Source organism: Phascolarctos cinereus, unplaced genomic scaffold (genome assembly GCF_003287225.1).
Source record: "Phascolarctos cinereus isolate Bilbo 61053 unplaced genomic scaffold, phaCin_HiC Scaffold_3;HRSCAF=262, whole genome shotgun sequence".
In the NCBI taxonomy this organism is placed as follows: domain Eukaryota; kingdom Metazoa; phylum Chordata; class Mammalia; order Diprotodontia; family Phascolarctidae; genus Phascolarctos; species Phascolarctos cinereus.
Genome location: NW_027555736.1, coordinates 78,894,200 through 78,921,494, shown reverse-complemented (window position 1 = coordinate 78,921,494; position 27,295 = coordinate 78,894,200). Strand labels below are relative to the sequence as shown.

The window sequence follows — 27,295 nt, the reverse complement described above, 5'->3', positions numbered from 1 at the left end:
ATGGGTGATATCACCAAGGAGGATGTGGAGAAATATCTAGGAAACAACCCCCAGTTTGCTAAGGAGTATTTTGACAAGAAGCTGAGGGTGGAGGTGCTGGAAGAGGTCTTCAAAGGCAGCCCAGCATCCATCCAGGAGAGTACCTCCTTTAAGGAGATGACTCAAGTAGAGGAATCCACCTTGATCTTTGAGTTGCTGCAGAACATGCAGGATGAAGCAGCTAGCATGGAGGCGATGGTGCACAGGAGTCTAAGGAGGCTATGTCAGCTGCTGTCGGCTGACCGCTGCAGCATGTTCATTTGCCGATCACGCAATGGAATTCCAGAAGTGGCATCAAGGCTGCTCGATGTCACCCCGACCTCCAAGCTGGAGGAGAATCTCGTGTCTCCCGACAAAGAAGCTATTTTTCCTCTAGACATCGGGATTGTGGGTTGGGTTGCTCATGCTAAAAAATCCTTTAATGTTCCGGATGTAACCAAGGTAGGTGACCTGAGCATAGAGTGATAGGGAAGAGGACCTGTTTTCAGGGGAGGGTCTCATGGAAAAGCAAAATCTGCAGCCTAGGGACCCATTCCTATTAGTCCTGCAGGGGCTCTTGCTGGACTGACTCTGGTTAACTGGACATGAGTAGGGAGAAGGCCTGTAACTGAAACTTAGTCCCTTATTTGTTGCACTCTTTTGCTGTTATCTGATAGACAGGAACTTGGGGCCTGCTGAGAGTTTATTCAGCTCACATCCCATAGCTTGTGAGGTTGATACATTGTTTGCTCCAAATGCCTTATCGGTTCATCAGTTCTTCCTGGTGAGTAAATATTTTTCCCCAGGTTGAGCACAAGGTGACTGGCTGTTTGCTTCATGCAATCCTCTGTGATGCCAGGCTGGGGATCTCACAGGAGCATTCTAAAGAAAAGTTATCTACTGAAGACAGAAGGCGTCCCAAAAAATAAGTTTGATTTTTTTTCCCTGAAAAAAAGAACAATCTTCTGGGAGAAAAGACTTTCCCTGGTGTCTGTGGAAAATGCAGCCAGGATTGTTTCTAATCTGGAAACATGATCCTGGTAGAAGAAATTTCTGAAGTGAGACAGTCTTTTGTGAGATGGGTGTAGAGTTCTACAAAGGAGCATTGGGGTAGGCAAATAGAGATTATTTCCCAAGGTGGGAAAAGTTTGCCTTTGTGCCAGGGTATCTTTAAATTTGAGTGTGATCCCAAAGTGACTCGTGAGGGTAAAGTTTGCTTGTGATGGTCTAGATGTTACCTTCTTTTCCTTTAGAAGTAAGCAGTCCTGGGTTGAGTTGCCATATTGAGAAATTATTAATTATTAGAGATGTGGAATTTTAACAGAACCATAGAATTAAAGAAATTAAAGAGATCTTAGAGATCATTTAGTCTAACGTCCTCATTCTGCAGATGTGGAAGCTCAGAAATATTTAAGCAGTTTGTCCAAAGTCCCATAGCACACTGGGACCTATAAGCTAGGTCTATGACTCCTATCAAGGACAATGAGGTGGCACAATGAATAGAGTGCTGGAGTCAGGAAGAGTCATCTTCCTGAGTTCAAATCTGGCCCCAGACACTCACTAGGTGTGTGACCCTAGGCAAGTCACTTAACACGGTTTGCCTCAGTTTCCTCATCTGCAAAATGAGCTGGAGGAGGAAATGGCAAAGCCAAGAGAGTCCCAAAGGGAATCACTAAGGGTCAGATATGACTGAAAACTGACTGAACAACAAAAATGAACAACAGTATATTTATTTACTTATTTGCCCTTCCTTAGGGCTCCTGAGATTATTTCTCTATTTCTCCAACACTCAACCATGAAGACTTCCCTTCAATCTAACCAAATAGGTTCACTCACGAACACTGCTCTTCTGTCTGTAGACTACTTACAGCTGTAGAAGAATTTTGAAATAGGTTTCACAGTGAGAGGCTAAGTTTAGATTTTTTATTTTCTCATCGTTTTCATATGGAATTTAAAACAAAGTTAAATACAAGTGATTTTGTATGAAACTTCTCTACATCACAGGAATTTTTTATTGGGAAGAGAAAAGGAAGGGATCTGGTCATATTATTTTATTGGTGTGGGGGAATTTCCAGTCATACAAATTCTTTTCTTGGTATGGATAGAGAGTACACTGAGGCACTGAGAGGTTGAGAGACTTTACCCATGGTCACACATTTAGTGTGAACCAGAACCAGGACCTTAACCCAGGTCTTCCTAATTCCAAAGCCAGCCCCCTTTCTTCTAAGAGATTAGTTACATATAATGAACATAAGACGGTGAAAATTTCTCAAAGGAAATAGTCTATACAAATACAAGCCATCATTAGTATTGTACATTAAGATGAGGTAGGAGGAAAATGTCTTGTAAAAGGATTGTTGTTAAGGGACTGTTTTGTGCTGGACTGCTATTAAAAATGCTTTCTCTGTCGGGCTGCCTCTGACATGCCATGGGCAGGTTGAAGGATAATCCTTCTAAATTTGTGAAGCTGATTACATGGGGAAAAGACTGCAGAGATCAAGAAAGATGCCACATGGGTGATTCCTTTCACATCCTTCTCTCTGGTGAAGCTGACCCAAGTTTGCTTCTCGAGGTGATAGTCACAGATTCAGGGAGGATATCATAGTACCTTGAGTCCTTCATGCAAGGAGCTTTCATCAACTGGAAGGATGGTAGCTGCACATTCTGGGTCATTTGCTGCCAGAAAGCTCCTTTTTTTTTTTTTTTGCTCAGGGTAATTACACAGGAAAGAAAACCTGAACATTTTCACCAAGTTATATCTCTAGCCAAATTATTGCTCACAATTAGTAGGACATTGGGTTATTAAGTAAACACTAAGTCAAAAGATTTTTGATTTCTTTAATTTTTAATAAGAGGAAAAAGGAACTATTTTTAACATTGGTTTATTTCTTTCTGCTGTCTTTATATAATTAATGGGTGCAGTCTCTCAAGTTCAGGGAATGGACACAGTGGGGATGCTCAGCATTCTTCTGTCCTCGGTCACATGTCTGCACAGCAGAAGAACAGCAGGTGTTGCAGAGAATGACACAGAACTATAGACAATCCACGCTGGGAGGGACCTTCGTATTGGTTCTAACTCCCTCTTGACAGACAAGGAAACTGAGACTCAGAAGTGGTATCCCTTCCCTTTTGTTCTCCCCCCATGATTCTAAATGGGGTTGACTGAAGGGTGTGCATGTGTTAACATGTTACTGGGTCTAGAAGAAAGATGAGTCACAAAATCACTGGAACCTTAGAGTGGAAAGGATCGCACAGATGACTTAGTCCAAGCCCTCTCAATCAACAGACTAGGAAACTGAGGTCCCATTAGCTTGTCAATGTTAGCACAGGTAGATGACTTTTTGGGGAAGTGGGCCAGAGTCCAGGCTTGTGACTTCATCAGTATAGGGAATGACTGATGTAGATTAGCCAATGCTAAGGCATATTAGCAACTGTGCAATTTATAATTTTAGAGAATTGCATGGGAAACTGAGAAGTTAGCTAGTCTGGGTCAAAGGTAAGACTTGAATGCAAGCCTTCCCAATTCCAAGACTGGCCCTCTATCTACTGCAAAAACTACCATGAAACCTATAAAATAATACATAGTTAATTTTAATACAGACCTCTTGAGCTGCCTTGCCACATCCCTTACTCTAGAGAAGGATGCTGAAGAGATCCATATACAGATTTCTGAAAGCCTATTCCCCTCTGTTGGTGGAAGAAGGGGGCTTCTGGGCTGGGGATCACATCTCCATTCATCAGCTGTCTACCTTTTAATTATTTTATTGCTTATTAGCACTTCCACTAAGTGGTGAGAAGGTACCGGAAGAGGATATAAAATTCTCATCAATCTATTTGGTTATGAAGGCACAGTGAGGAAGAAGGTGGAAGCTATTGAAAAATACTCTGTAGATTTCGTGGCTCCATGTTATCCTTGTCCCTCATTAACAAAAATAACCAAAAGGTTTGTCTACATGCTATAAAATGCCCATTAACCCAGGGCTCCACAGTACTGCAAGTTCCCACCATAGCCAGAGGAGAATGCCTATATTATGTATCAAATCATATCTCTCCAAAGATAATAACTTGGACCAGACATGTCTTTTCATTGGCGTAAGGAGCTTCCAATGAGGAAACTCCCTCTACCAATTCAGATTGGCAACTGTTCTTCATTTTATGCTAGTTTTATCAGGGGCAGTGAGCAGTTAAGTGACTTGACTGGAAAAACAACCAGTAGATACCAGGAGTGAGACTTGAACCCAGGTCTTTCTGAGTCAGAGGCCTGCCCTGCCACTGTCTGCTGCGCTATTCTGCCTCTCAAAAATAATAGGATGTGTAATGAAACTTACAACAACGGTTAGCTTAATGGTAGACATTATCCCTGTTTCCCGCCTTCCTCTACTCCCAATACAATTCCTATTACGGGGACTCTATGTCTTATTCTTTTCAAATTTCCAGTGTGAAAAAAAGAAGTGTCATTTTAATATCTGAGGATTATAGGTGTGGGTATGGTGGCACAACTGAGAGGAAACATAGCACATGGTGAGAAGCAATACGACAGGGGATGAATGACTTGGAGTCAGAATCCTGGCATCATTTTCTAACTCTGCCTCGACCACAAATCTCTCTACTTCAGAGAGTCTCATTTTCCTCACCTATAAAAGGGAGATAATACTGTTTAGGCCACCTGTCCCATGGTTGCTATGGGGAATCATCAATTTCACAGCTGGAAGTGACCTCAAACGTCTAACCCAATCCCTACCCAACCAAGAAGTCCCATGACATACCCAACCAACCTTCTATTGAAAATCTCTAGTGAGGGGGAACACAGTCCCTGCTGAGGCAGCCCACTAGCCTGTTTTTATATTGGGGTAAGATTATAATTTGCAGAAAAGATAGAGACCTGTTTCTAAGTACAGCTATACCTCAGAGATATTGCAGGCTTTTTTCCATACCACCACAATAAAGAAAATGTGTTGATAAAGTGAGTCACATGAATTTTTTGGTTTCCCAGTACACATAAAAGTTATGTTACACTATACCATAGTCTATTAATTGTGCAATAGTATTATACCTAAAAAAACCAACATACATGCCTTAATTAAAAATACTTTATGGCTAAAAAATATTAACCATCATCCGAGCCTTTAGCGAGTTGTAATCTTTTGTTGGTGGAGGGTCTTGCCTCAATGTGGATGGCTACTGACTGATCAGGGTAGTGGTTGCTGAAGCTTGGGGTGGCGGTGGCAATTTAAAATGAGACAACAATGAAGTTTGCTGTATCAGTTGACACTTCCTTCCACTTGAACATTTACAGGCCACTGCAGGGTTTTTAATCGGCCTACTTTCAATATTGTTATGTCTCAGGGAATAGGGAGGCCCCAGGAGAGGGAGAGAGATGAGGCACAGCCAATCAGTGGAGCAGTCAGAACACACCTACAACCTATGTCAATTAAGTTCGCCGTCTAATATGGGCACAATTCATGGTACCCTGAAACAACTATAATAGTACCAAAGATCGCTGATCACAGCTCGCCATGATAAATATAATAACAAAAAAGTTTGAAATATTGTAAGAATTACCAAAAGGTGACACAGAGACATGATGTGAACACATGCATGAACACATGGAATAATGGCGACAATAGACTTACTGAACCTTAAATTTGTAAAACAAAACAAAAAACTCCAATATCTGCAAAGCGCAATAAAATGAGGTATGTCTGTGGAGAAAGTCTCCTCACTCAGGTGTTCCCCAGACCAATGGAATTACAGCTCTGGTCTCTATCCCCTGTATTAACAAAAGCTCTGACCTCAAAACTATTTGCTAATTTTATTACATTATTATTATTCTTTGGGGCCCAAGAGGCCAAAGATCTTAGCATAAATTATGGCAGATTTCTAGCTCAGAGCTACGTATACTCCATCTCCAACGAGCACAAAATGAGGGCGTAAGACAGGGGATAAAAAAGGGAATCTTCTCGGTAACATGGACAGGGTCCTGGAGTGGGCTTCTTCTACAAGTTTTTCTCCCCTTTTTCCTAGAGAATTATCTTGAATGGCTTCAATTTAAACCTTTCTGAAACTGAGAATTATTAATTATGCAGAAACTTTTAGGTCTGTGAAAAATGGCTGCATAGAATGTGACTAGTGCTCACAGCTATGCAAGTGGATACTAGTATTACATACAGGCAACCTAGTGCATTGACTAGAGTATTAGATTTGACATCACTGCTCTGGATTCAAAATCTAGCTCTGATTCTTATCAGCTGTATGATCCTGGGCACTCCCTCAGATCCATCTATAAAATGGGGATAATAATAGCACCTAAATTAAGGATTGTTGTTAAGAATCAAATGAAATAATGTCCAATAAGGGACATAAGATCCAATAAGGATCTTTGCAAACCTTCTAGTACTAGAGAAGTATCAGTTATTATTATTACTCCATATAATATTTCCCTGAAAATGCATTATAACCAGGGCCATACTGGAGCCAGCTCTAACTAGCTTTCGAGAACTCCTTGTTAAATTTTCATTGTGAGCATTTACACCTCAGAAATCCCATGCGCTATAAATCAGGGCTTGATTTATTGTTTTGATTTCTAAACTTAATAAAGTATTAATTATGCAAATTAAACTTAAAAGTGTGTGTGTGTATGTATATTTCAGAGTCTGGTTGTTAAACTTTTTCCAGCACACTTCTCTATTGTTCTATAAACATTGCTTGAGTGCATCAGAAGGTTCAGGGAGTAAAGTTGTCACCAGACTAGAGGCCCAGTGACTAGAGAATAATAATAATAATTGGCATTTATATAGAGTTATGAGGTTTGCAAAGCACTTTACATCCATCTCTCATTTGAGCCTCACCACATCCTTGATTACAACCTAACCCCACCATGCAGATCACAACCTGTCATGTTCATTTATTCCATGAGACTTTTGTCCATCTCTTCCCATAGTTTCCCCACAGAGAGCCATGAAACATACCAGAACCCTTCCTTGAGAGAATATCAAAGGAGCACAGATGCTATCTATCAGTTATCCCTCACTGTCACCACCTGACCAGCCTGTTTACCTCCCTTTCTTTAGAACCCCACCAATAATGCTGCAAAATCTAACTCTAACATCATTCAGCCTATCACCCATTTAGAAAATTGCTCCTGTGGAATTACTCCCCATCACCCCTTTTATAATATGTTTTCACTTGTGGCACTGTCTGGTTGCCAAGGAGATCAGGATGATGGTGATCTTCTCCAGCAAAAATCACCCTCTTTGATCCTCAGAGGAATTTGTCCCTGACCTTATGACTGATGAGGCTAAACTTTGGCCAATATACTAGCTCCTTCCACTCTGAGTGATTATAGGGAAGGAAATTGGAGAAGCTGGTAAACATGGGGCTGGGGCAGAGAAGGAAGAAGAGCCAGAGAAGCCCCATGAGCCTATGAAAGTGGGAGGCTGAGGTATGAGACCATTAGTACCAGACTCCAGGCCTGGGCTGAGTGGGTGGGTATTATGTGTGGCATGTAGGAACAGAGGCTGTATTGCTGACCAACTCCACAAGACTCTAAGGTGGTTATTCTTCATTTTCCTTTTCCCTTTACGCTTCTTTGGCTCCTCCCGTGCCTTCCTGGCGGGAGGAGCAGGTGGGAGCCTGCTAATCCATGTGTGTCACTGCTGAATTGAATCAGACAGGAGAAATCAGGGGGTATCTGCAAGGAAAAATTAATTAAAAACTGCAGTTTTTTGCAGTTGTTTTTTTTTTTAAAAGTCAGTAACCTAATGAGTAAGGGCTCAGAGCTGAAAAAAGAAATTATTTTTTTAACTCCCTAGGTTAGAAAGAGAAACTTGTATCAGGATGTCTCTAGGCAATGAATAAATGAGTCAGCAGTGGCTGGGGGAGGGGGAGGGAGAAGGTGGGCTCTGACCAGCTTGGGAGGTATTGGAGGTGAGGCCTCCCTACTTTCCTTCCCATGGTTTCTCACAACCTAATTTAAAAGGAAAACCATTCTTCCAAAAGAGAAGTTAAGAGAGTGAGTGTTTGGAAAAAAAAACTCACCCAAAGGCAGAGTAGCTCCGCTTCATCAAGGGTTGGGGAAGGAGGTGAGTGAGAGAGAGTGACAAGCCAGCTCACACACCCCACTACTATTAGATACCTAATGTCAAGTTTTCACAGAACTAATTAACACCCTCAGGTCAGGGGTTGGTCTTGCCTGAACAACTTTAATAAGTGAATGAATATTTCTTTTATTTCAGAACAGCCATTTTTCTGACTTTCTGGATAAGCAAACTGGTTATACCACTAAGAATATGCTGGCAATGCCAATCATGATGGGCAAGGAAGTCCTCGCTGTCATGATGGCTGTGAACAAAGTCAATGAGCCCGAATTTACTAAGCAGGATGAAGAGGTAATGGTGGATATGGGGACAAGAAGCAGATACATGTTCCATTTTTGATGGAAAGGAATTGAAAATGAGATTTTATTCTCATTTGCTTCTTTTTGTTTCAAGATGAAAGGCAGCCTATGGGACCAATCTTGGAGTCAGGAACACCTGGGTTTGAGTTCTGCCTTCGCCACATATTTATGGGCAAGACTCTTCATTTCTCAGAACCCTAGGCAGCTCTAAGCTTAGAAGTCACAGATAACTAGTGGTCTACTATGCCCAAAGGACTGTCAAGCTGTGCATACCCTTTGATCCAGCAATACCACTACTAGGTCTGTTTCCCAAATAGATTTTAAAAAAGGGAAAAGGACTTACATGTACAAAAATATTTATAGCAGCTTTTTGTGTTGGCAAAGAATTAGAAATTGAGGGGATGCCCATCAATTGGGGAATGGCTAAACAAGTTGTGGCATATGGCTATAATGGAATACTGATCTGCTATAAGAAATGATGAGCAGGATGATTTGAGAAAAACCTGCAAAGACTTACATGAACTGATGCAAAGTGAAGTGAGCAGAACCAGGACAACATTGTACACAGTAACAGCAATATTTGTGCAATGATCAATTGTAAATGACTTAGCTCTTATCAGTAATTAAATGATCCAGGACAATTCCAAAGGACTCATGATGAAAAATGCTATCCATCTCCAGAGAAAGAACTGATGGAGTCTGAATGTAGCTCAAAGCATACTATTTTTCACTTTTAAAGTTTTGTGTGTGTTTTTTAAAAGTTTGTGTTTTCTTTTACAACATGACAAATATGAAAATACATCTGTATGATTGTACCTGTATAACCTATATCAAATTGCTTACCATGTCAGGGAGAGATGATGGAAGGGAGGGTGGGAGAGAACTTGGAACTCAAATTTTTTAAAAAATGAATGTTAAAAATTGTCTTTACATGTAAGTAAGAAAAAACAAAATATTATTCAAAAAAGGAAAAAAGATAAGTAGTGGTCTATGTAGGGCAGCTGGGTGGTACAGTGAATGGATTCACCTTCATGAGTTAAAATCTGGCCTCAGGCACTTACTAGTTGTATGACCCTGGGCAGGTCACTTAACCATGTTTGCTGTAGCTTCCTCATCTATAAAATGATCTGGAGAAGGAAATGGCAAACCACTCCAGCATCTCTGCCAAGAAAACCCCAAATGGGGTCACAAAGAGTTAGAAATGACTGAATAAATGATCTATCTGCATCAGTGGAGGAAGTTTCCATGCAAGGCATTCCCTATATTGGACCTATATTCTCCATATGTGGACTACCTCCCCTCCCCTCCCAAGAAAAAAAGATGAATTTAATGGCTACTCACCTTTTTTCTTCTTTTTTTTATTTGTAGGTTTTTTCCAAATACCTCAATTTTGTTTCTTTTGTTCTAAGGCAGCACCACATGGCATACCTCTACAATATTGAATCTCGAAAAGTTCAGGTAAAAAAATAATGAAACCAATCACCAATCTGCTCTTTTGTTAACAATTCTAAGGAAGGCACACAGGGGACAATAAGCTCAAATTCCACCAGGGTCCCAGAGGCAGGCCAAGTCTCATTAAGCATAGGTATTAGGGTTAAGATCCCTGAGACAGATTGCATGTATGTAGAGAACATTTAGCTGTACAGTTAAGTGCAATAAGTAATCTCTCTACTACCTCTCCCAGAGTTGGTACTATTGATTATGGTTTGACTGGTGGTCTGAAGTCTAGCCTCTTGGTTTTTAGGGTTGAAGGAGACGTTGTTGAGTGTAATCAGTCAATACATATTTTCAAGTGCTATTTTGTGCTAGGCACTGTACTAATCACTGGGTGTATACAGAGAAACAGGAGCATATAGATGCTGGGCACTATGACTGACTTCCTCTGCTGGCGCTTCAAACCATATTTTCCATAAGATTAGCATGAGAGACTTTGTCAAATGCTTTGCTAAAATTTGCTAAACTAAAAAAAGGGGGGGGCAGCTAGGTGGGGCAGTGGATAGAGTGCTGGCCCTAAAGTCAGGAGGACCTGAGTTCAAATCCAGACTCAGACCAAACACTTGACACTTACTAGCTGTGTGACCCTGGGCAAGTCACTTAACCCAATTGCCTAAAACCAAACAAAAAAATAAAAAAAAATTTGGTCAACTTATAGCTACAACATTCTTCTGACCTACCCGTCCTGGGTACCTTGTAAAAAAAAGCAAGCGAGGTTATCTGGTGTGACCTATTCTTTATGAAATCATGATGGTTATTTGTACTCACTACTTCCTTTAGGGGAGAGGGGACAGGGCTAGGTGAGCACAGGCCTTGAGGCAGGAAGAAATGAGTTTAAATCTGGCCTCAGACACTTGTTAGCTTATTAGCTTACCCTGCCCTCACCTTACAACTCTTATTTACTCTTGCTCCTGCTTGAGGGAGAATTGGGTACATTAGGAGCTGTTGAATATGTATTCATAAAATATTAGCATAAATAATATTTGTTTTGCCTGATGTGAATATTCCAATGTTTTATCTAAAGACTATATATTTCACTCTTTGTTTTCCCTACAACTATTCACAGGTCCTTTTATGGTCAGCCAACAAAGTATTTGAAGAACTTACAGATATTGAGCGACAATTTCACAAAGCCCTATATACCATTAGAGCCTATTTGAATTGTGAAAGATACTCCATTGGCCTGCTGGACATGACCAAAGAAAAGGTCTTCATCATTCCATTGATTTTTTTCCCCAACTACAGTCTCCTGTGAATCACACACTTGTCACAAAAAATGCAATTAGCTTAATGATTCACCTGAACTATTTAAATAACTAACTAAAAATAGATTGCAAGTACTTGTCTCAGATGAAATTACAGCTTTTAACCTTGTGATAAAAAAGTTAAAAATTTTTTACTATGAGGAGCTATGAGGGTGTTTACCATTTTTGTAATCCATAGTAATCAAATACCATGTGTACTGGGAGATATTAATATCATACTATTATTTTAATAACTAATTATTAATTTGTGATCCACCCTTTCCCTTGGTTTTTTCTGTTAAGGCCCAACTCCTGAAAAGGTCAGTCAGTCTCTGAAAGACATGGCTGAGTGATGAGATTGCTGCTAGAACCCAAGGTACACGCTCATTACCAAGGTTGGGCCCAACCCCACCCAACTGGAAACCTAATTTCTATTTAGAGTATAAACAGAATCCAGTCTGGGCAAGCCTTTGCCTGGGGGAGGAACCCCTTGTCCTTGATCCCCTCCGTTAGAGTTTACGGCAACCCGTATCATGAAAGAGAAAACTATCTAGAGGTCTGGATGGAAATGGCTTCCCCAGCCTAGGTGCCTCAAGGCTGCTGAGTCTCAAGATCAAGCCACTTTCTCAGCAGAAGGCACGGAAGACTTTTAGCCCACCCGCTTATTAAATGTCTACCAATCAGGGCTGAGTTCTGCTTGTCAGGAGAATTCCCTTTCAGAAGGGATTTAAAATGATTCTGAATGTCCCTTTGGTTCTTTGGTTACTGAGAGAAACCACTGACTATAAATGTATTGATTACTGGCCTAATTAAGAAATTGATTATTAATTAGCTGGAAACTCTGTTTCTCAGGGGTTTTCATTCATTATACTACTAATAACCAAGCTTTTTTTCCCTTAATGCCCTTGAGACTTGTAGTGATGTAAGCAAAGAGGTATGGTGGTACAGAAAGAACAGGACCCTGAATTCTAATCCTAGTTCTGCTAATTAGCTAATTGGGTGACCCTGCGAAAGTCATTCAATCTCTCTTTTCCTGCTTCTTCATCTGTAAGGTGAAAGTGTTGTTAACAGATGACCTCTAAAGTAACCTACACAATTCTGTGCTTATGAATAAGAAATACCGTGAAATACACTCAACTAAACAACCACACAAGGTCTATCTAGAGCAGATTGATTTGTGAACTATTTTGTTGAATAACATTCAAACCTAATTGTCTACAGGAGTTCTATGATGAATGGCCAATCAAGCTTGGAGAAGTACAGCCTTACAAAGGTCCAAAGACACCAGATGGCAGAGTAAGTTCAAAGAAAGGCTTTCCTTGGCTCACTCCACATTGTACTGGATGGAAGAAAATCCTGGGTCTTAGTTACATTTTGGGGAGGAGGCTTTGCATAGACATAGACTGGGAGAGTCATCCATCCATCCATCCATCCATCCATCCATCCATCCATCTATCCATCCATCCATCTATCCATCTATTCGTACATACGTACATACACATATACATACATACATCCCACAAAACAAACTGTGTGTAAAACCCTGTGCCAGATTCTGAGGAAGATATATACCCTGGGGCCCACTGTCCTGATTGGAATTGCTACTTTTGATTTATTACTTCAGGAAGATACCAGACGTGCTTGGCTTCACTCTCTACTCCCCAGCCATCTTTCTTTTCAACCTGAATAACCACCTTATAACTTCGGGTAGCCTCTAAAAACTTCCCTCGCTCCCAGTTCAGTTCAACAGCCATTCAAGGTTCATCTTCAACTTCCTTACTCACCTTCTTCCAACTCTAAAATATTCTATGGTTCTTGGAGCACTGGAGAAACTTGGGTTCCATACCAAGGGAACCATGATTCATTCACCTTTGCCATTTTTCCTGGAAGGGTTATGCCAACCTATGCCTCCCCCTCCATGACCCAAATCACCATCCCTGTAAATTTAAGACAAAAGTGCCCCTGCCTGAACACCTCTCCCCTATATGTACTGTCTCCCACTATTAAAATATAAACTCCTTGAGGGTTCCTTTTATTTATACCTAGTACTTAGCACAGTGCTTGGCCCATAGTGCTTAATACATGCCTTTTCATTTATTCGTTTAGTCAAGACATAGTCCATATTTTTATAGACGGAAAAATGCAGATGGGAAAATAAAACTCCCACTGAAAACTGACCTAGATATGACTTCTTGAGACCAGGTTTAAATCCCTTTCAGGCTATTTCTACAGTACCAAAAGCAAGCAGTTAAGCATTTGGGAGGAGAACTGAATCTGGTAATATGAAAAAGGAACTTACAGCCACTTCTTCCCTATTCCCCAGCAAAAAAAAAAAAAAAAGCCCACCAAAAATTGACCAAAATTCAACTGTTTTTTCTTAAACAACTAAATTTGGTCAAAAAAGATTTATTGTGTAGCTAAATAGGCAGTGACCTACTCTTAAGTTTCATTACAGCCTTAATCCATAGAAGCAGACATTTGTATCAGGAAGAAAAGGTGTGTTGAGGAATAGGGTTGGTAGAGAAGATCCTAGACTATTTGCTTTAAAGTGTTCTTATGAAAACTATTTCTCAAACTATGGGTTCCTTCCAAGGAGGCTTCTTTGTTCATTCTGACTCATTCTTAATCTGTCCTTTTTATTTAGGAAATTATCTTTTATAAGATTATTGATTATATTTTACATGGAAAAGAAGAGATCAAAGTCATCCAGTAAGTACTTTCATGAATGAGATTGTTTTATGAATGACAAATGATTTTTATCCCATGTATACTGACAGATTTCATATGACTTATATTTATCTGCCTCATAATTTCCTTTTTTTTTTCACTTAAAGGACACCTCCTGCAGACCACTGGTCTCTTGTTAGTGGGTTGCCAACATATGTTGCTGAACATGGATTTGTAAGTTTCTCTGCAATTATCATTCATCAAAATGTAGACACCAAATGATGTTAGCTAAAAGACTGAAACTAATACATCAAGATAAAACCACACTAATTAGCCTTGAACAGACCCTTCTTTCAACTGTGAGACAAAGTGGCATATATGTTATAAACTTACTTAAAGACTTCTAAACTCCATATTATTGGAGGAATGCCAAAGGTATGCCCAGTCAGTCACACAACCAAGCTTAGAATCTGGTCCTAGGTCTTTGGACTTTAGGTTCCAACTGGACCCTTCCCATTACATTGTGATGTCCTATAAATGGCCTCTTTATTATATTGTTCTTTTAAAAAATGTTTATACCTTATTTTATTGATGTCTTTTGTTTTTCTGACATCTTTATTTTCCAATCTATCTCTCCCCTCCTTCACCCAATGAGTAATCCTGAATATTAAATATATGTGTATATATATGTATGTATGTATATACATATATACACAAAATAGTTCAACAAAACCACCATATTATTCACATCTGATAACATATGCATTATTCCACACGCATAGTCCTCTAGCTCTGCAAAGATGGGTAGGGAAAAGACACTTTCTCAATTCTTTTCTGGGGCCAAACTTGGTCATCATAATTACATAGCATTCAGTTTCAGGTTTTTCTTCTTTCACACAGTCTCCTTCTATAATTTCCTTGCTCTTCTCTTTTATTCCTTTTATCCCCTCCCATACTGGATATTCATGAATTACTGGATTTACTATCTGTTCCATGCACTCTACAGCTCAATTTCCTTCTTCACTTTCTTCTAGTTCTAAAATTCTTTGATTCTCTGAGCACTGGAGGAAACCTGAAATCTGTACCAGTTTCTCCCATATTAAATACCTCCTTCTTCACATCTGTGCTGGCTACTGCCAAACAATATCAGGGCTCACTCATCGTAACATAACCCTCCGTTTCTAATGTAGAACTGCAGAAGTTCGAAGCCATATGATCCAAGACTATTGTGTTGTTGTTTTGTTAACATGCCAAAAAAAAGTATCTCAGAGAAATGAAATGAGTTGTCCAAGGTCATTCAACAAGTTGAAGGCAAAGATGGGAGTAGAGGCCAGATCTCCTGACACCCCAGTTCACGGTCCTGTCTCCTATCCCACACTGCCTAGCCTTTTGAGGACACATTGTTTCTCCTCATCCCTGAACATCTTGCCTAATTCAGCGCCCCCCACCCCGAAATCTGCCTTTGTCATAGTCCTCCCTATTCCTGCTGATTCCTCTCCTCCCAGCTTCTGACTCCTCATTCATCTACATAAAAGTCTGTCCCTTCTCAAAACATGGTCACCAGAGTCAGATGCTTCCTTCAGTTACTGTGGATTCTTTTCTTCCCTTCACAGTCTGACACCTGAAGTATGTTTTTGCTGTGCTTACTTGCACAATTTCTCCTTTTCCCCTAACATTTTCTCTATACCTTTGGCAGCCTCCACCAAGTTTTGACCACCTGGGCTGAGAGTCTCAGTGACTCATAATGACTCATGGAGAGTTACAAAGCTGTCAGTGTGAACCTATTTAGAATCCAGACCTTGTGATATTTTTCTTCTGTGGGTAATTTTTCTGTGCTTGGAGTGTAGTTTTAATAGGCTATTAAAGGAAGGAAATAAAGAAGGGAGGGAGGGATAAGGAAGGGGAGAAGAGGGAGGAGAGGACAGAAAGAGGAAGAGAAGGGAGTGGTGAGCAGGGGAGGAGAAGGAAAGAAGAAAGAGAAGGAGGGGTAGAGAGGGTAAGAGGATAGGAAAAGGGAGAGAGAAAAATGGAAAACAATGAAGAGGGAAAGGAAAAGAAGAGAAAGGGGAGGGGATGGAAGAAGGGAGGTGAAAGCAAAGGAGAAGGGAAGAGGAGTAGAATGAAGAGAGGTGAAGGAAGGGAAGGGAGAGGGGAAGATAGGAGAAGAGAGCAAGGGAGGACAAGGAAGAGTAGAAGGAAGGAGAGGTGAAGAGGGGAGGGGAAGATAGGAGAGAGCCAGGGTGAGGAAGGGGGAGGGAAGCACAGAGTAGAGGAATGAGTAGGACTGGAGAGAGGAGAGGAGGAAAGGAAATTTGCAAGTAATTACTTACTCGAAGCTGAGTAACAGCTCCATTATCTGCTATTTGGGAACCAAAAATAGCAGATAACAGAATGTCATCTTGTGCATACATTTAAATATATATAAGTCTAATGTTCTGAGAATTCACAGCATTTAAAATAATGAAGTCACACTGTGAAAACCTAATTCAGGAGAAGCTGGGAAACTGTCTAGTTTTCTAGCCTGGCCCTCCCGCCCTCTTTTCCTAATCCTATTCTCTGTTGAAAATTAGCATCCTCTAATACAAACCACCTGTCTAAGCAAGGTTTCTTTCCATCCCTTGCCCCCCACCGATCTATCCCTGCCCCCAACACACACCTCCACCTCCAGCATCCCTGTTTTCCTTGTAGAAGGGAAATAAAGCACTTTGGTTTTGAATTACTTATAAATCAGTTTGCCTGCAGAGGTATGAGTCAACAGAGATAGTGCTAAATGTCAACAAATGACTTAATTAAGCAGAATAAATGTTAATGTCAATAAGAAGTTGATGGATATTTGCTATAGATAAGCTGCTATTTGAAAAAAATCTGTCTGGTTCATTAAGAATTGACACCATAAAGAAGTCTATGAGACCCCCTGTGTACTCTGAAAGAAAATTAATTGGCTGCAGTTTTCACATAGTTGGGTAGGTGTGAATGGTTCATGACACTATTTTAATTAATAATTTTGTTTTGACACATCAGATAAATACCCAAACAAAACCTACAAAATATCCAAAAAAAAGTTAAGCAAAACCCTCAATATTGATTCTATTAGTGCATGTCACTGTGTTGGTAATTGACCAATTGTTAATGTACGGTGTTTTAACTTTGAAAGTAATAACACTAAAGCCACTTGCTGTATTTAATCTGAGTTTTGCTGCCTCTTATTTACTTGTCAGTCCCACTATTTCTGAAGACACTTTCTTCTCCCTGCAGATTTGCAATATGATGAATGCACCAGCAGATGAATATTTCACATTTCAGGTAAGGTACTATGCGACTCCATCCTCTCCTTCCTCCCCTTCTCCTTCTCCTCACCATATCCCGGAGACGATAATAGATGCTAAGATTTAGAGCAGGAAGGTACCATTGAGATCATCTAGTCCAACCCCTTCCTTTCACAGATAAGGAAAAGGAGGCCCTGAAAGAGGAAATAAATTGACAAAGTCATAGGAGCACTCAGAAGCGCAGCTCTGATTCAAACCCTGGGCCTCTTATTCCAAATTCATTGTTTCCTACTTCTCTCTTTAGTTCCAATTTAACTGGTACAGAAATTTTGTTGGGTGGTGGCTGGGAGTGAGCGACAGGTTTAGCAATATAGATATAAGTTGGGTTCATTGATTTGCAAGAAACATTTATTAAACACCTACTTTAAGAAAACACTTGATGAGGACACAAAAGTAAAAATGAGTTAAGAGGAGGGAGAACGGGTAGAAGAAGGAACAAGAGGGAGAAAGCTGAGTGAAAAGAGAAGAGAGAGGGAGAAGAACATGGCGCTCAGGACCCTGCATCCTAGAGAGGGACTGTGGCCCTACCACAATGCCATTCTTTCCTACTCCCAATGGTAGAAATATACCTCCTTCATCCTGAAATCAGATCCCTTTGATGGTTTTTCAGTTGCATTCAAGTTTCTTAGTTTTTGTTGAGCTAATTGAATTTTTGTTGCTGTCAAATTCCTCACCCCACACTCCAAAATATGGCTTCCATTGACTGATGCTATGCCCTCATCGTCTTGCTTTCCTTAGAATAATTCCCCCATCTGGGGCCTCACTACCTCCAGGGCAGTCTTAGAATGCTAATTCTTACAGTACTTCCTTCCCCATCTTCGCCTATTTTTTCTGCCATCATTCCCATGGATGGACATGGCCTTGGGAACCCACTCCAACCCCACAACAGACGATACCCCACACCTCAGTCATGGATCTGGTGAAATCTCTTAGCTTATATGCCTCCTTTCTTCCCCATCTGCCATCAGGGGCTGACCTCATGGGTCCACTGGATCGATCAGAGGTAGATTGGCATTGATGTTGGGAGGTTTCTTGTTCTATCTGGGGCTTATACTCTTATGTTTACCAAGCTTCTGACTAGAACTGGAAAATCCATTCCCAGATAGAATCAGGGACTAACAGTTCCCAGGGGCAGAAACCTGAAACTTGGGAATTTCCTGCTAGTCTGGGACATCCAGGAAGTCTAATTTACATACACATATGAACTCACAGACACACACACACACGACCTATGTCTGTACTTGGCAAGAACACAGTGCACCTGGATAAAATAATCTTCCTATGGCAAAAGTTTGACTATGTCACTCCTGTGCTCAAATATCTCTAGTGGTTCCCTATTGCCTCTAGGATAAAACACGATCTTCTCAGTCTGGAATATAACATCTTCCATAACCTACCTTTCCAATCTAATTTCATATTATCATTTTTCCTTTACTCTATGCCACAACCAAACTGGACGATGCGTTGTTTTCTGGACTTCAGATTCTATCTCTTTCCTCCATGCAATTAATATATAATAAATATAATATAAAAACACAACATAATATAATGCAATACAATATGATGCATAATACAATATATGTGCATTATTTTCTATTCTGAATTTAACAAACAACAAATAAAATAAGGATTTCTGTATATAGTAGAACAGGAAAAGAGGATTATATATGAAACTACAAATCTTTATGTACAGCTTGCTTTTCCTTTTGAGCCTATAATACACAGACTTAAGTATATAGACATATGTATAATATAAAGAACTTATAATATAGAGAGACATATAACATAATATATAGTCATGTAACTTATAATTATAAAGCCAAAACATAAAAAGTCTAAGCTCTCCCACTGCATCCAGGGCCATCACTGGTCATCCTGACTTATGTCTTGCCACTGGACTCCAATGACTCTGGAAGACAAGAGTGAGGCTGATGACTTTACACAGCTCTGCCTCGCTAAAATCCAACTAATTTGCAAGTCAAAACATCACCCTCATGATATGAAGGATGAATAACAACAACATAACATATAGGCATAACTTACATAACTTATATAGAGACATATAACTTATAATATGTAGATATATAATATAGACATATAACTTACATTACATAAATGTAGGCATAACCTATAATGTACAGACATATAACTTATAAAATATAACCTATAATACATAGATATATAACATAAAATATAACCTATAATATATAGCGATATATACCTTTCAAAGCCGTCCTTCTTGTCTGTGATGGGCATCTCCCTCCCTCCCACGCAGTACACACAAGGTATCCTCCCCCCATGCCCAGAATTCCCTTGACCTCATCACTGCCTCTCCAAATCTGTCTTCTTCCCCACCTCAGTTCTGGTACTTATCCTCCAACAAGCCTTTTCTGTTCTCCCCAGTTTTTAGTGCTTTCTCCCCCTCTCTCTCCTCTAATTATTTTGTATTTGCTTATTTGCATATTCTGTATCACCCAATAGAATGGAAGCTTCTGGAGGGCAAATACTGTTTCATTTTTTTCCTTTGTTTCCCCATTGCCTAGCACAGTGGAGTCTTAATAAATGGTTGTTGAGTTGTTGAGCATGCATTGCTTTCTTGACAACGAAACCAAAACTTCTGTGGCTAGACCAATCGATGAACCACACATAAGCATATGCTCCCATGTGCATGCATTCATGCTTGTTTAGTCCCAGGGAAAGCAACTAACTGATCCACCTGCTAATCTACTTGCTTATTCATGTGGAAAGCATAAAAACACCAGATGGAGGGAATGGTTGTCGCTTCTTCCTTGCAACCAAAGCCTGTCTGGGGTCATGGTCATATGCAGGACTGGTCAGTTGGATCATTTCTATTGGAGCTAAGAGAAGCAAAGGAGGGAGAAAGGATCAGATTTCCTAAATGCATTTGTATTCTCTAAAGAGAATCTATCAAATCATTCAATAGATATTTATTAAATACCTACCTGGCACAAAGCACTATGCCAGATATTTGGGAAGATTTGAAATTTGGGTAAGACATAGTGCTTGCCCTCTTGGACTGACAGTCTCATAAAGGGACAGTACCTCAGTAGGTATAACTTTGATGCACAGTGTTACATGATAAGATTACATGAGACTCATTAGAAATGAATGAGAGAGATGCGAAAGAAAGGCCTCTGAAGACCAGGAGAGAACCAAGAATCGGAATCCAGGGTGACAGGACTAAGGGGTCACTGGCGAAATCCCACTCACATCTGTCAGCCTGGGTTGCCCTCTGCTTCTTAGTTTCCATGTTAGGAGAGAATTACAGAATCGTTTCTTTTCAAGCTAGAAGGCATCTTAGAGATCATCACCACAGCAGCTAGCAATAACAAAGCACTTTACACATACTGTTTCCTCTGATCCTCGAAACCAGCCTGTGAAGCAAGTTATTATCTCCATTTTATAAATGCAGAAACTGAGGCACAGAGAAATTATGACTTGTCCAAGTTCACACAGCCAGTAAGTGCCTGAGGCAAGATTTGAACTCAGCTCTTCCTGACTCCAAGTCTAACATTCCATCTACAGCACCAGGTAGTTGCATCAGCTAATCTAGTTTCCTCATTTTACATATGAGGAAACTGAGGTACAGAGATGAAGTGACTTGCTCAAGGCTGTACAATTAGTACCAAAGCTGGGGCTAGAATTTCTGATTGTCAGTCTAGTAGGACTAGCCCCATATCTGTCAGGCTCATTCTCACTGGGATGGCAACGCTTCATCTGAGTACTGTGACACCCAATTATATGAATGGCGTTGGCAGGGAATGGACTACTGTCCTTGAAGCATTGGGCATACCATTCTTAGTGTTTGACAGAGTCTGCCCTTGGTGACAGCTTCGTATTCAGAGAAATGACCTGGTCTCCCTCAAAACATCACTTTAAGGCCCTGCAGGACGGGGTGACTGATGTCCCCCAGCCAAGCCTGAACCCTTCTCCACCCTGCCTGTCAATAAATATCTTATCCTTTATAGAAAGGACCCGTTGATGAAACTGGCTGGATCATTCAAAATGTCCTCTCCCTACCCATAGTCAACAAGAAGGAAGACATTGTGGGAGTCCTGACGTTCTACAATCGAAAAGACGCAAAGCCCTTTGATGAATACGATGAGCAAATCACTGAGGTGAGTTTCTTCCACTAACGCAGGATAAGTGCCTAATTACTGCTTTGGTGTACTAAGATTTCCTTTGAAAGCTCCATTATGGAGTGATTCACAAATGCTCAAAATAACCACCTCCCCAAATTGTTACTTCTGTATCCGGCCTACGGTACATTTTGCAGTCAGAATTTAAAATGTGCCCTTGCCAGGATGTTTCCCCAAATTGGGTGATGGAGAAAAGAGTTTTACCTCCTGCTCTGAGGTAGGTAACTTAACTACTGGCTGTCACACACAACTCATTCTATTCTTTCTTAATTCATTCTCCCTCCTATGGTCCCATAATCACCCTATTTCCCAGCTCCCAGTTTCTCATTTTTAAGAGAACTGTGTGACCTAGCACAAATCACATCACTCTGTAAATCCTCATCTTCTCAGTGACGGGGTTGGACTGGAAGACCCCTAAGGTTCTTATCAGCTTTAGATACATGATCCCATAACCCTTTGGTGCTCCCCCTCCCCTTTTCACCCTTCTTTTCTTGCTGACATCTCAGGCTCTGTTTCACCTCACTGCTGACAGACATTGTTAACACCTCTAATGAAATTCTAGTACATAGGCATTTAACAATTATCCCACCAGTAGAATGTAATCTTCTTAAAGGTTATTTTATTTGCATGCACCTAACACAGTGCTTTGCATATAGCGGACCCTTAATAAATATTTGTTCAATTGAATTGAGTCTATATCCCATATTCAAAATCAGCTAAAAGCTGACTTGTAGGGTAATTTACCTTTCAGAAGAGTGGATGTAGGGGCAGCTAGGTGGCGCAGTGGATAGAGCACGGGCCCTGGATTCAGGAGGACCTGAGTTCAAATCCGGTCTCAGACACACAACACTTACTAGCTGTGTGACCCTGGGTAAGTCACTTAACCCCAATGCCTAATCAAAAAAAAAAAAGAAGAGTGGATGTAGCTTTCACATTCAATATATTATGATATTACTGTTGGGGGCAGTGTTAGGCAGAGTAATAGGTAATTATAATGATTGCTCACATTTATATTCTTAATTGTTTGTAAAATAGGCCAAGTTTGTGGTCAATGACCCTTTCCCCACTTTCCCCTCCCCTTTCCACTTTTCCAAGTCCAGTTGTACCCTCTCTAACTTTCCATGTCTTCCTATGTACCTTGAATCTCCCCTAACAAAACTTGTTCTCGGAGTCTTAATTCATTCGGACTTATATTACTTAAATCTCTCCTTCTAGGAGTATTTTCAGTCTAACAGGGATCAAAGCCTTCAAAATAAAGGTGAATATTGCTCCGTGTTAGTGGTGGAACTTCAGGCAGCAACCAGTAGATGGAAAAGAAGTATACCATTCCTGAATTTACAGTCCTAGACTCCACTGAATAATAATAGCTAGCATTTATATAGCACTTAAAATCTGCTACATGCTTTACCAACATTATCTCATTCTATGCTAACAACAACCCTGAGAAGTAGGTTCTATTTTATCCCCCCCCCCTTAGAGATGAAAAACTGAGAGAGAGGTTAAATGACTTGCCTAGGGTCACAGAGCTAGTAAATGTCTAAGGCTGGATTTGAATCTCGATCTTCCTGTCTCCAGGCCTGGTGCTCTGCCACCCAAATGCCCCCACTCTACAATCAAGGATGACCCTAATTATTGTTATAATTATGAGTATTGTTCTTGCTTGATCAAAGCAAGAAACCAAATGGCTGAGAATGAGGATATTGACTGATGGGGGCCAAGATGTTTTTCATACCCAAATTCCTATATCTGGGTACCTTCAAGAAGTTTTCTTTTATTTCAGATTCTTACACAGTTTCTTGGTTGGTCTCTTTTAAATACTGACACCTATGAGAAAATGAATAAACTGGAAAACAGAAGGGACATTGCTTATGAAATGCTCATGTACCAGACCAAAGCTACTACTGGTGAAATTGAGTCTATTTTGGTAAGTGTATAATTTAGCTTTCCAGACAGCTAACTACCTGTTTTCCCTGGAATTCCCCCAAGTCACCTAGAATTGGAGTGTGGTAAACTCATGCTGGAGTGGGAAGCAACATGCCTATCATGGGTTGTGATTTTTCTCCTACTGAGAGGCCATGAAGGGGATGAAGATGAGCTGACATGGCCAAGATAAGATTTACCGTACATAAAAATCCCTATGTGATAAATTAATCAGGCCATCCAGAATTTCTATGATGGAATTTCATTAAACATAGTGAAATGTTATATTCTCGGGCTTTGGGAGTTGGAGATTAAACAAAGCAATGCCCAGGCTCATTGAAGTTCATCATCGAGTAAAAAGAATGGTGTCTCATAGAAGAAGAAAGGAACTTCCATGCCCAGACCACCCCTAACCCTCTACTCTTTCTAGCTCCTGGATCAGAGAAAGAAAGAGAATGTTGGAATTGGAAAGGATCTTATATGTAGTTCAACCTTCTCATTCTACAGAGAGGAACTGAAGCTAGAGAAGGACATGACTAGCTCCAGGTCACAAAGATGTGACTCAAACCCAGATTTCTGACTCCAGAATAGCAAGTCATCATGCTTCCACATAAACACCAATAGTTAAAACACCATAGCAAGCATAAAAATATGACTGCTTGGAATAGCCACCCTATTCATGATTTAAAATAGTATGGATTTTTTAATTGGCTAGAAAACATTTGCATATATAATGATTGGGCTAAAAATAATTATTTTAAATATTTGACTTTCAGCTAGTGACTTAACGTCTCTGGACCTTATCTGTAAAGCAGATCTAAATCTGTGAATGAGAAGCAGCATGCAATAATGGATAGGATATCAGACTTGCAAAAGATCTGGGTTCAAATTCTGCCTTCTGTGATCATGGGCAAATCATTGAATCTTTCTAAGCCCACTCTGAGACCGATCCACTAGGTGATGTCAATCAATCAATAGATTGACCAATCAACACTATATTAAGGGCTATGATAGCTATGACATATGATTATACATTATGTGATAAGTACAGTGCTTGAGTGGGGAAAACAACCACTACTCTCAACTAATTTATATTCTCTTAAAGGGTTGTCATAGATAGAATGTGCTCTGGTTCTATAGACAAAATCACATTTCTTTGATGTATTGACACCTGAATCATCATTTCCTATGGATCTGTCTAATGTAATCAAAACCTATATAAGCCGACCTCAACTTTTTTTTTGAATGTGGCATTGTCATTTGTAAATCCATGACCAGCAGATTCCAACTCCTTCAACTTGTTAATGCCAGAAATTGTTGTTATTATTGTTCAGTTGTATCAGACTCTTCATGACCCCATTTAGTGTTTTCTTGGCAAAGATACTGGATTGGTTTGCCATTTCCTTCTCCAGTTCATTTTACAGATGAGGAGACTGAGACAAACAGAGTTAAGTGACTTGCCCAGGGTCACACAGCTAGTAAATATCTGAGGCCAGATTTAAACTCATAAAGATAAGCTTTCTGACTTCAGAACAGGCAAATCAATGGCTACTTTCAGCAGAAAAAAAGAAAATCAATGAAAGGAAGAAATATCCATAAAGCAGGGGTGGGGGGATGTGGTACTGCAGACACTGTCACATTATAATGGAAACTTGCCATTCATAGAAAAGCCTAAGGTCACAAAAGTAGTCAGTGCCAGGGCAAAGACTAAAACCCACGCCTCCTGACTCCCAGGTTAGGGATCTTTCCATAATGCCAGGCTGGTATGAAATTTAAAGTAAATGAAATCTACCATGGAAAAATCTTGCGCTTGTGTTCAAGGGAATTTATTAATATTAAAATCGTGTATTCGTTTTGTGCAAACATCCATTGGTTTACTCTAGGGAAGGTGAATGTAGCTCCAGCAATGGTTACTAAGGAAAACGATTAAGCCAAATAGCTTGCATTTCTCTGTTATTTGAGCACTGCCCTTTCAACCACAGTATTGGAGATCAGTCCAAAAGTCTTAACTTTGAATTTGTTTATCTTCATAATGAAGACTTTGCAACTTTTTTTTCCCATGTGCTTTCATGTGCTGTAAAATAATCTGATTAACAAACAGGAGCTTTAATAAACAGGATAATTAAATCACTTTTAAGGTAGCTATTTGCAGCTAAAATAGTAATACTATGTTTTTGTATTTTATATGATTAACAACTTATTTGTCTTCTTATACTGTGGTGCCCAGAACTGAACACAGTAATTTAGGTGTGTTCTGAGTTACTTTTGCAGAAAAAATCAAATCATCATCATCATCATCATCATCATCATCATCACTGGGAAGCCAAATTCTTGATGAATTTTTACAAAATTTCATAGGTTGGTCCTCGCTTTTCAGACACAAAGATCTTACCAGCACCATAATCTAAGCTTTTCCATACTCATGAGAATTTTTGAACCACTAGCATAGTCTATAAGAACACAAAGTTATATTTATGTTATTAAGAGGCATCAATATAGGGCTTTAATTAAAGGTGTGTAAAAACACTGTATTTAAGTAAATATTAAATGAATAAATAAAGGAAAAATCACCCTTTAAGTAAAACAAATCTGAAAATGAAATTCTTTAGTTGAGAAACATCTCTTTGAGGTGGAAAAAGTTTATAAATTATGCAATTTTATTGGACAATGGTCATACTGAAAAGTGAATATCTTAGAAGATAATGATAAGAATAAGAGTAAGAATAAAATAAGGAAATATTTTATTTGGCTACACAAATCCTGTGCAATAGTCCATTGCACATTAATAATAAAAGAATAGAACAAAAACCTTTATATTTATATGTAGCAATTTATACTTTTCAAAATGTTTTCACATATATTACTCTTCATGATCCTTAGATAGGGCAAGTATTATTATTATTATTATTATTGTTATTATTATTATTATTATTACTAGTTTACAAATAGGGCAATTGGGAAATAGAGAGGTCAAGAGACCTGTCTCACATCACATAGCCAGTAACCAAATGGCAGTATTGTTAATAGAAAGAGCATTGAACTATGTGTTGGGAAACAAAAAAGTTTTAGTTTTGCTATTTGGTTGCTACGTTAGTCCCTTCCACTCTCTCAGAATCAAAATGAATGGGTTACATTAATACAATCTCTAAGGTACCTTTTAGCTTTAAAATCTTATGGGGCAAGAGCCCAGATCTTTTCCCTCTTCTTACTTCCTTATCTTTCCTTACCTCTCCTTCTTACTTATAGAAAGGTCATCTGAAAGATAACATAAGATAAACATATGACAATTTCATAACATGGTTCCATGAGGGTGACTTTATGATGCAGCTCCAGAAAAGAAATATTCTTCTTGCAAGGAACCAGCTCAGACAATAACTGGAAGACTCTTGGGGAACATTAATTGTCCATAGATCATATCTTGAAAATTACTGCATTAGATGTCAGCAGGAAGATTACCAGATAGTTACTCTCTGCAAATGTGTGAATGATGGTCGGGAGAAAAGAGGGAAAGATGAATATTCTGAAACAATATGGGTAAAAATAGCCACCTCAGGAGGATGAAGAAATACTTAAAATTACACCCCTATACAATTGGCTTCAGTTCTACCAAGTATAGCTTGCTCTATGATATTGTAAGGTAACAAAGGGAAACGTTTTCCAGTGGACTGAGTCCTCATATTTCTTCCAGGGTAAACAGATGATAGTTCTTTCTCTTTAAAAGTCCATCTCCCAGAAATTCAGAAAGCCAGGCCCCCTCTTAAAAACCCACCAACACTTTTGCTATTAACAGTATTAGAAGAATTCAGTAAGGGTTAATTTCTGCTTCAGAAAAATTTACTATTTCAATGGCTTTTACATTTTAGAAATACAAAGAGAAATTGAATACAAATATTATTGAAGACTGTGAAGAGAAACAACTCATCCAGATTTTGGTAAGTACTCTCATATTATGTTTAGTGGCCTCATGAGACAAAAGGGCTACTATGTGTGTTAAGAGAAATGCCTCCTATTGCTTAGGTAGTTACCCAGACCACCTCTGCTAGCACCCTGAGCGAAGTATGGGGAAAGATT

The 27,295-nt window shown here is 39.6% G+C and overlaps 1 protein-coding gene across 1 annotated transcript in view; it reads left to right on the top strand.

The window, feature by feature from the left end:
- The window catches only part of PDE6C (phosphodiesterase 6C), an 83,337-nt gene continuing 56,042 nt past the window's right edge, over positions 1-27,295 (top strand). The window contains exons 1-11 of the mRNA XM_020964122.2: positions 1-480; positions 8,253-8,405; positions 9,782-9,871; positions 10,974-11,114; positions 12,373-12,447; positions 13,796-13,860; positions 13,986-14,052; positions 17,074-17,121; positions 21,134-21,283; positions 23,085-23,228; positions 27,088-27,156. Coding sequence (XP_020819781.1) covers positions 1-480; positions 8,253-8,405; positions 9,782-9,871; positions 10,974-11,114; positions 12,373-12,447; positions 13,796-13,860; positions 13,986-14,052; positions 17,074-17,121; positions 21,134-21,283; positions 23,085-23,228; positions 27,088-27,156 — 1,482 coding nt within the window. The remainder of the gene's footprint in view (positions 481-8,252; positions 8,406-9,781; positions 9,872-10,973; positions 11,115-12,372; positions 12,448-13,795; positions 13,861-13,985; positions 14,053-17,073; positions 17,122-21,133; positions 21,284-23,084; positions 23,229-27,087; positions 27,157-27,295) is intronic.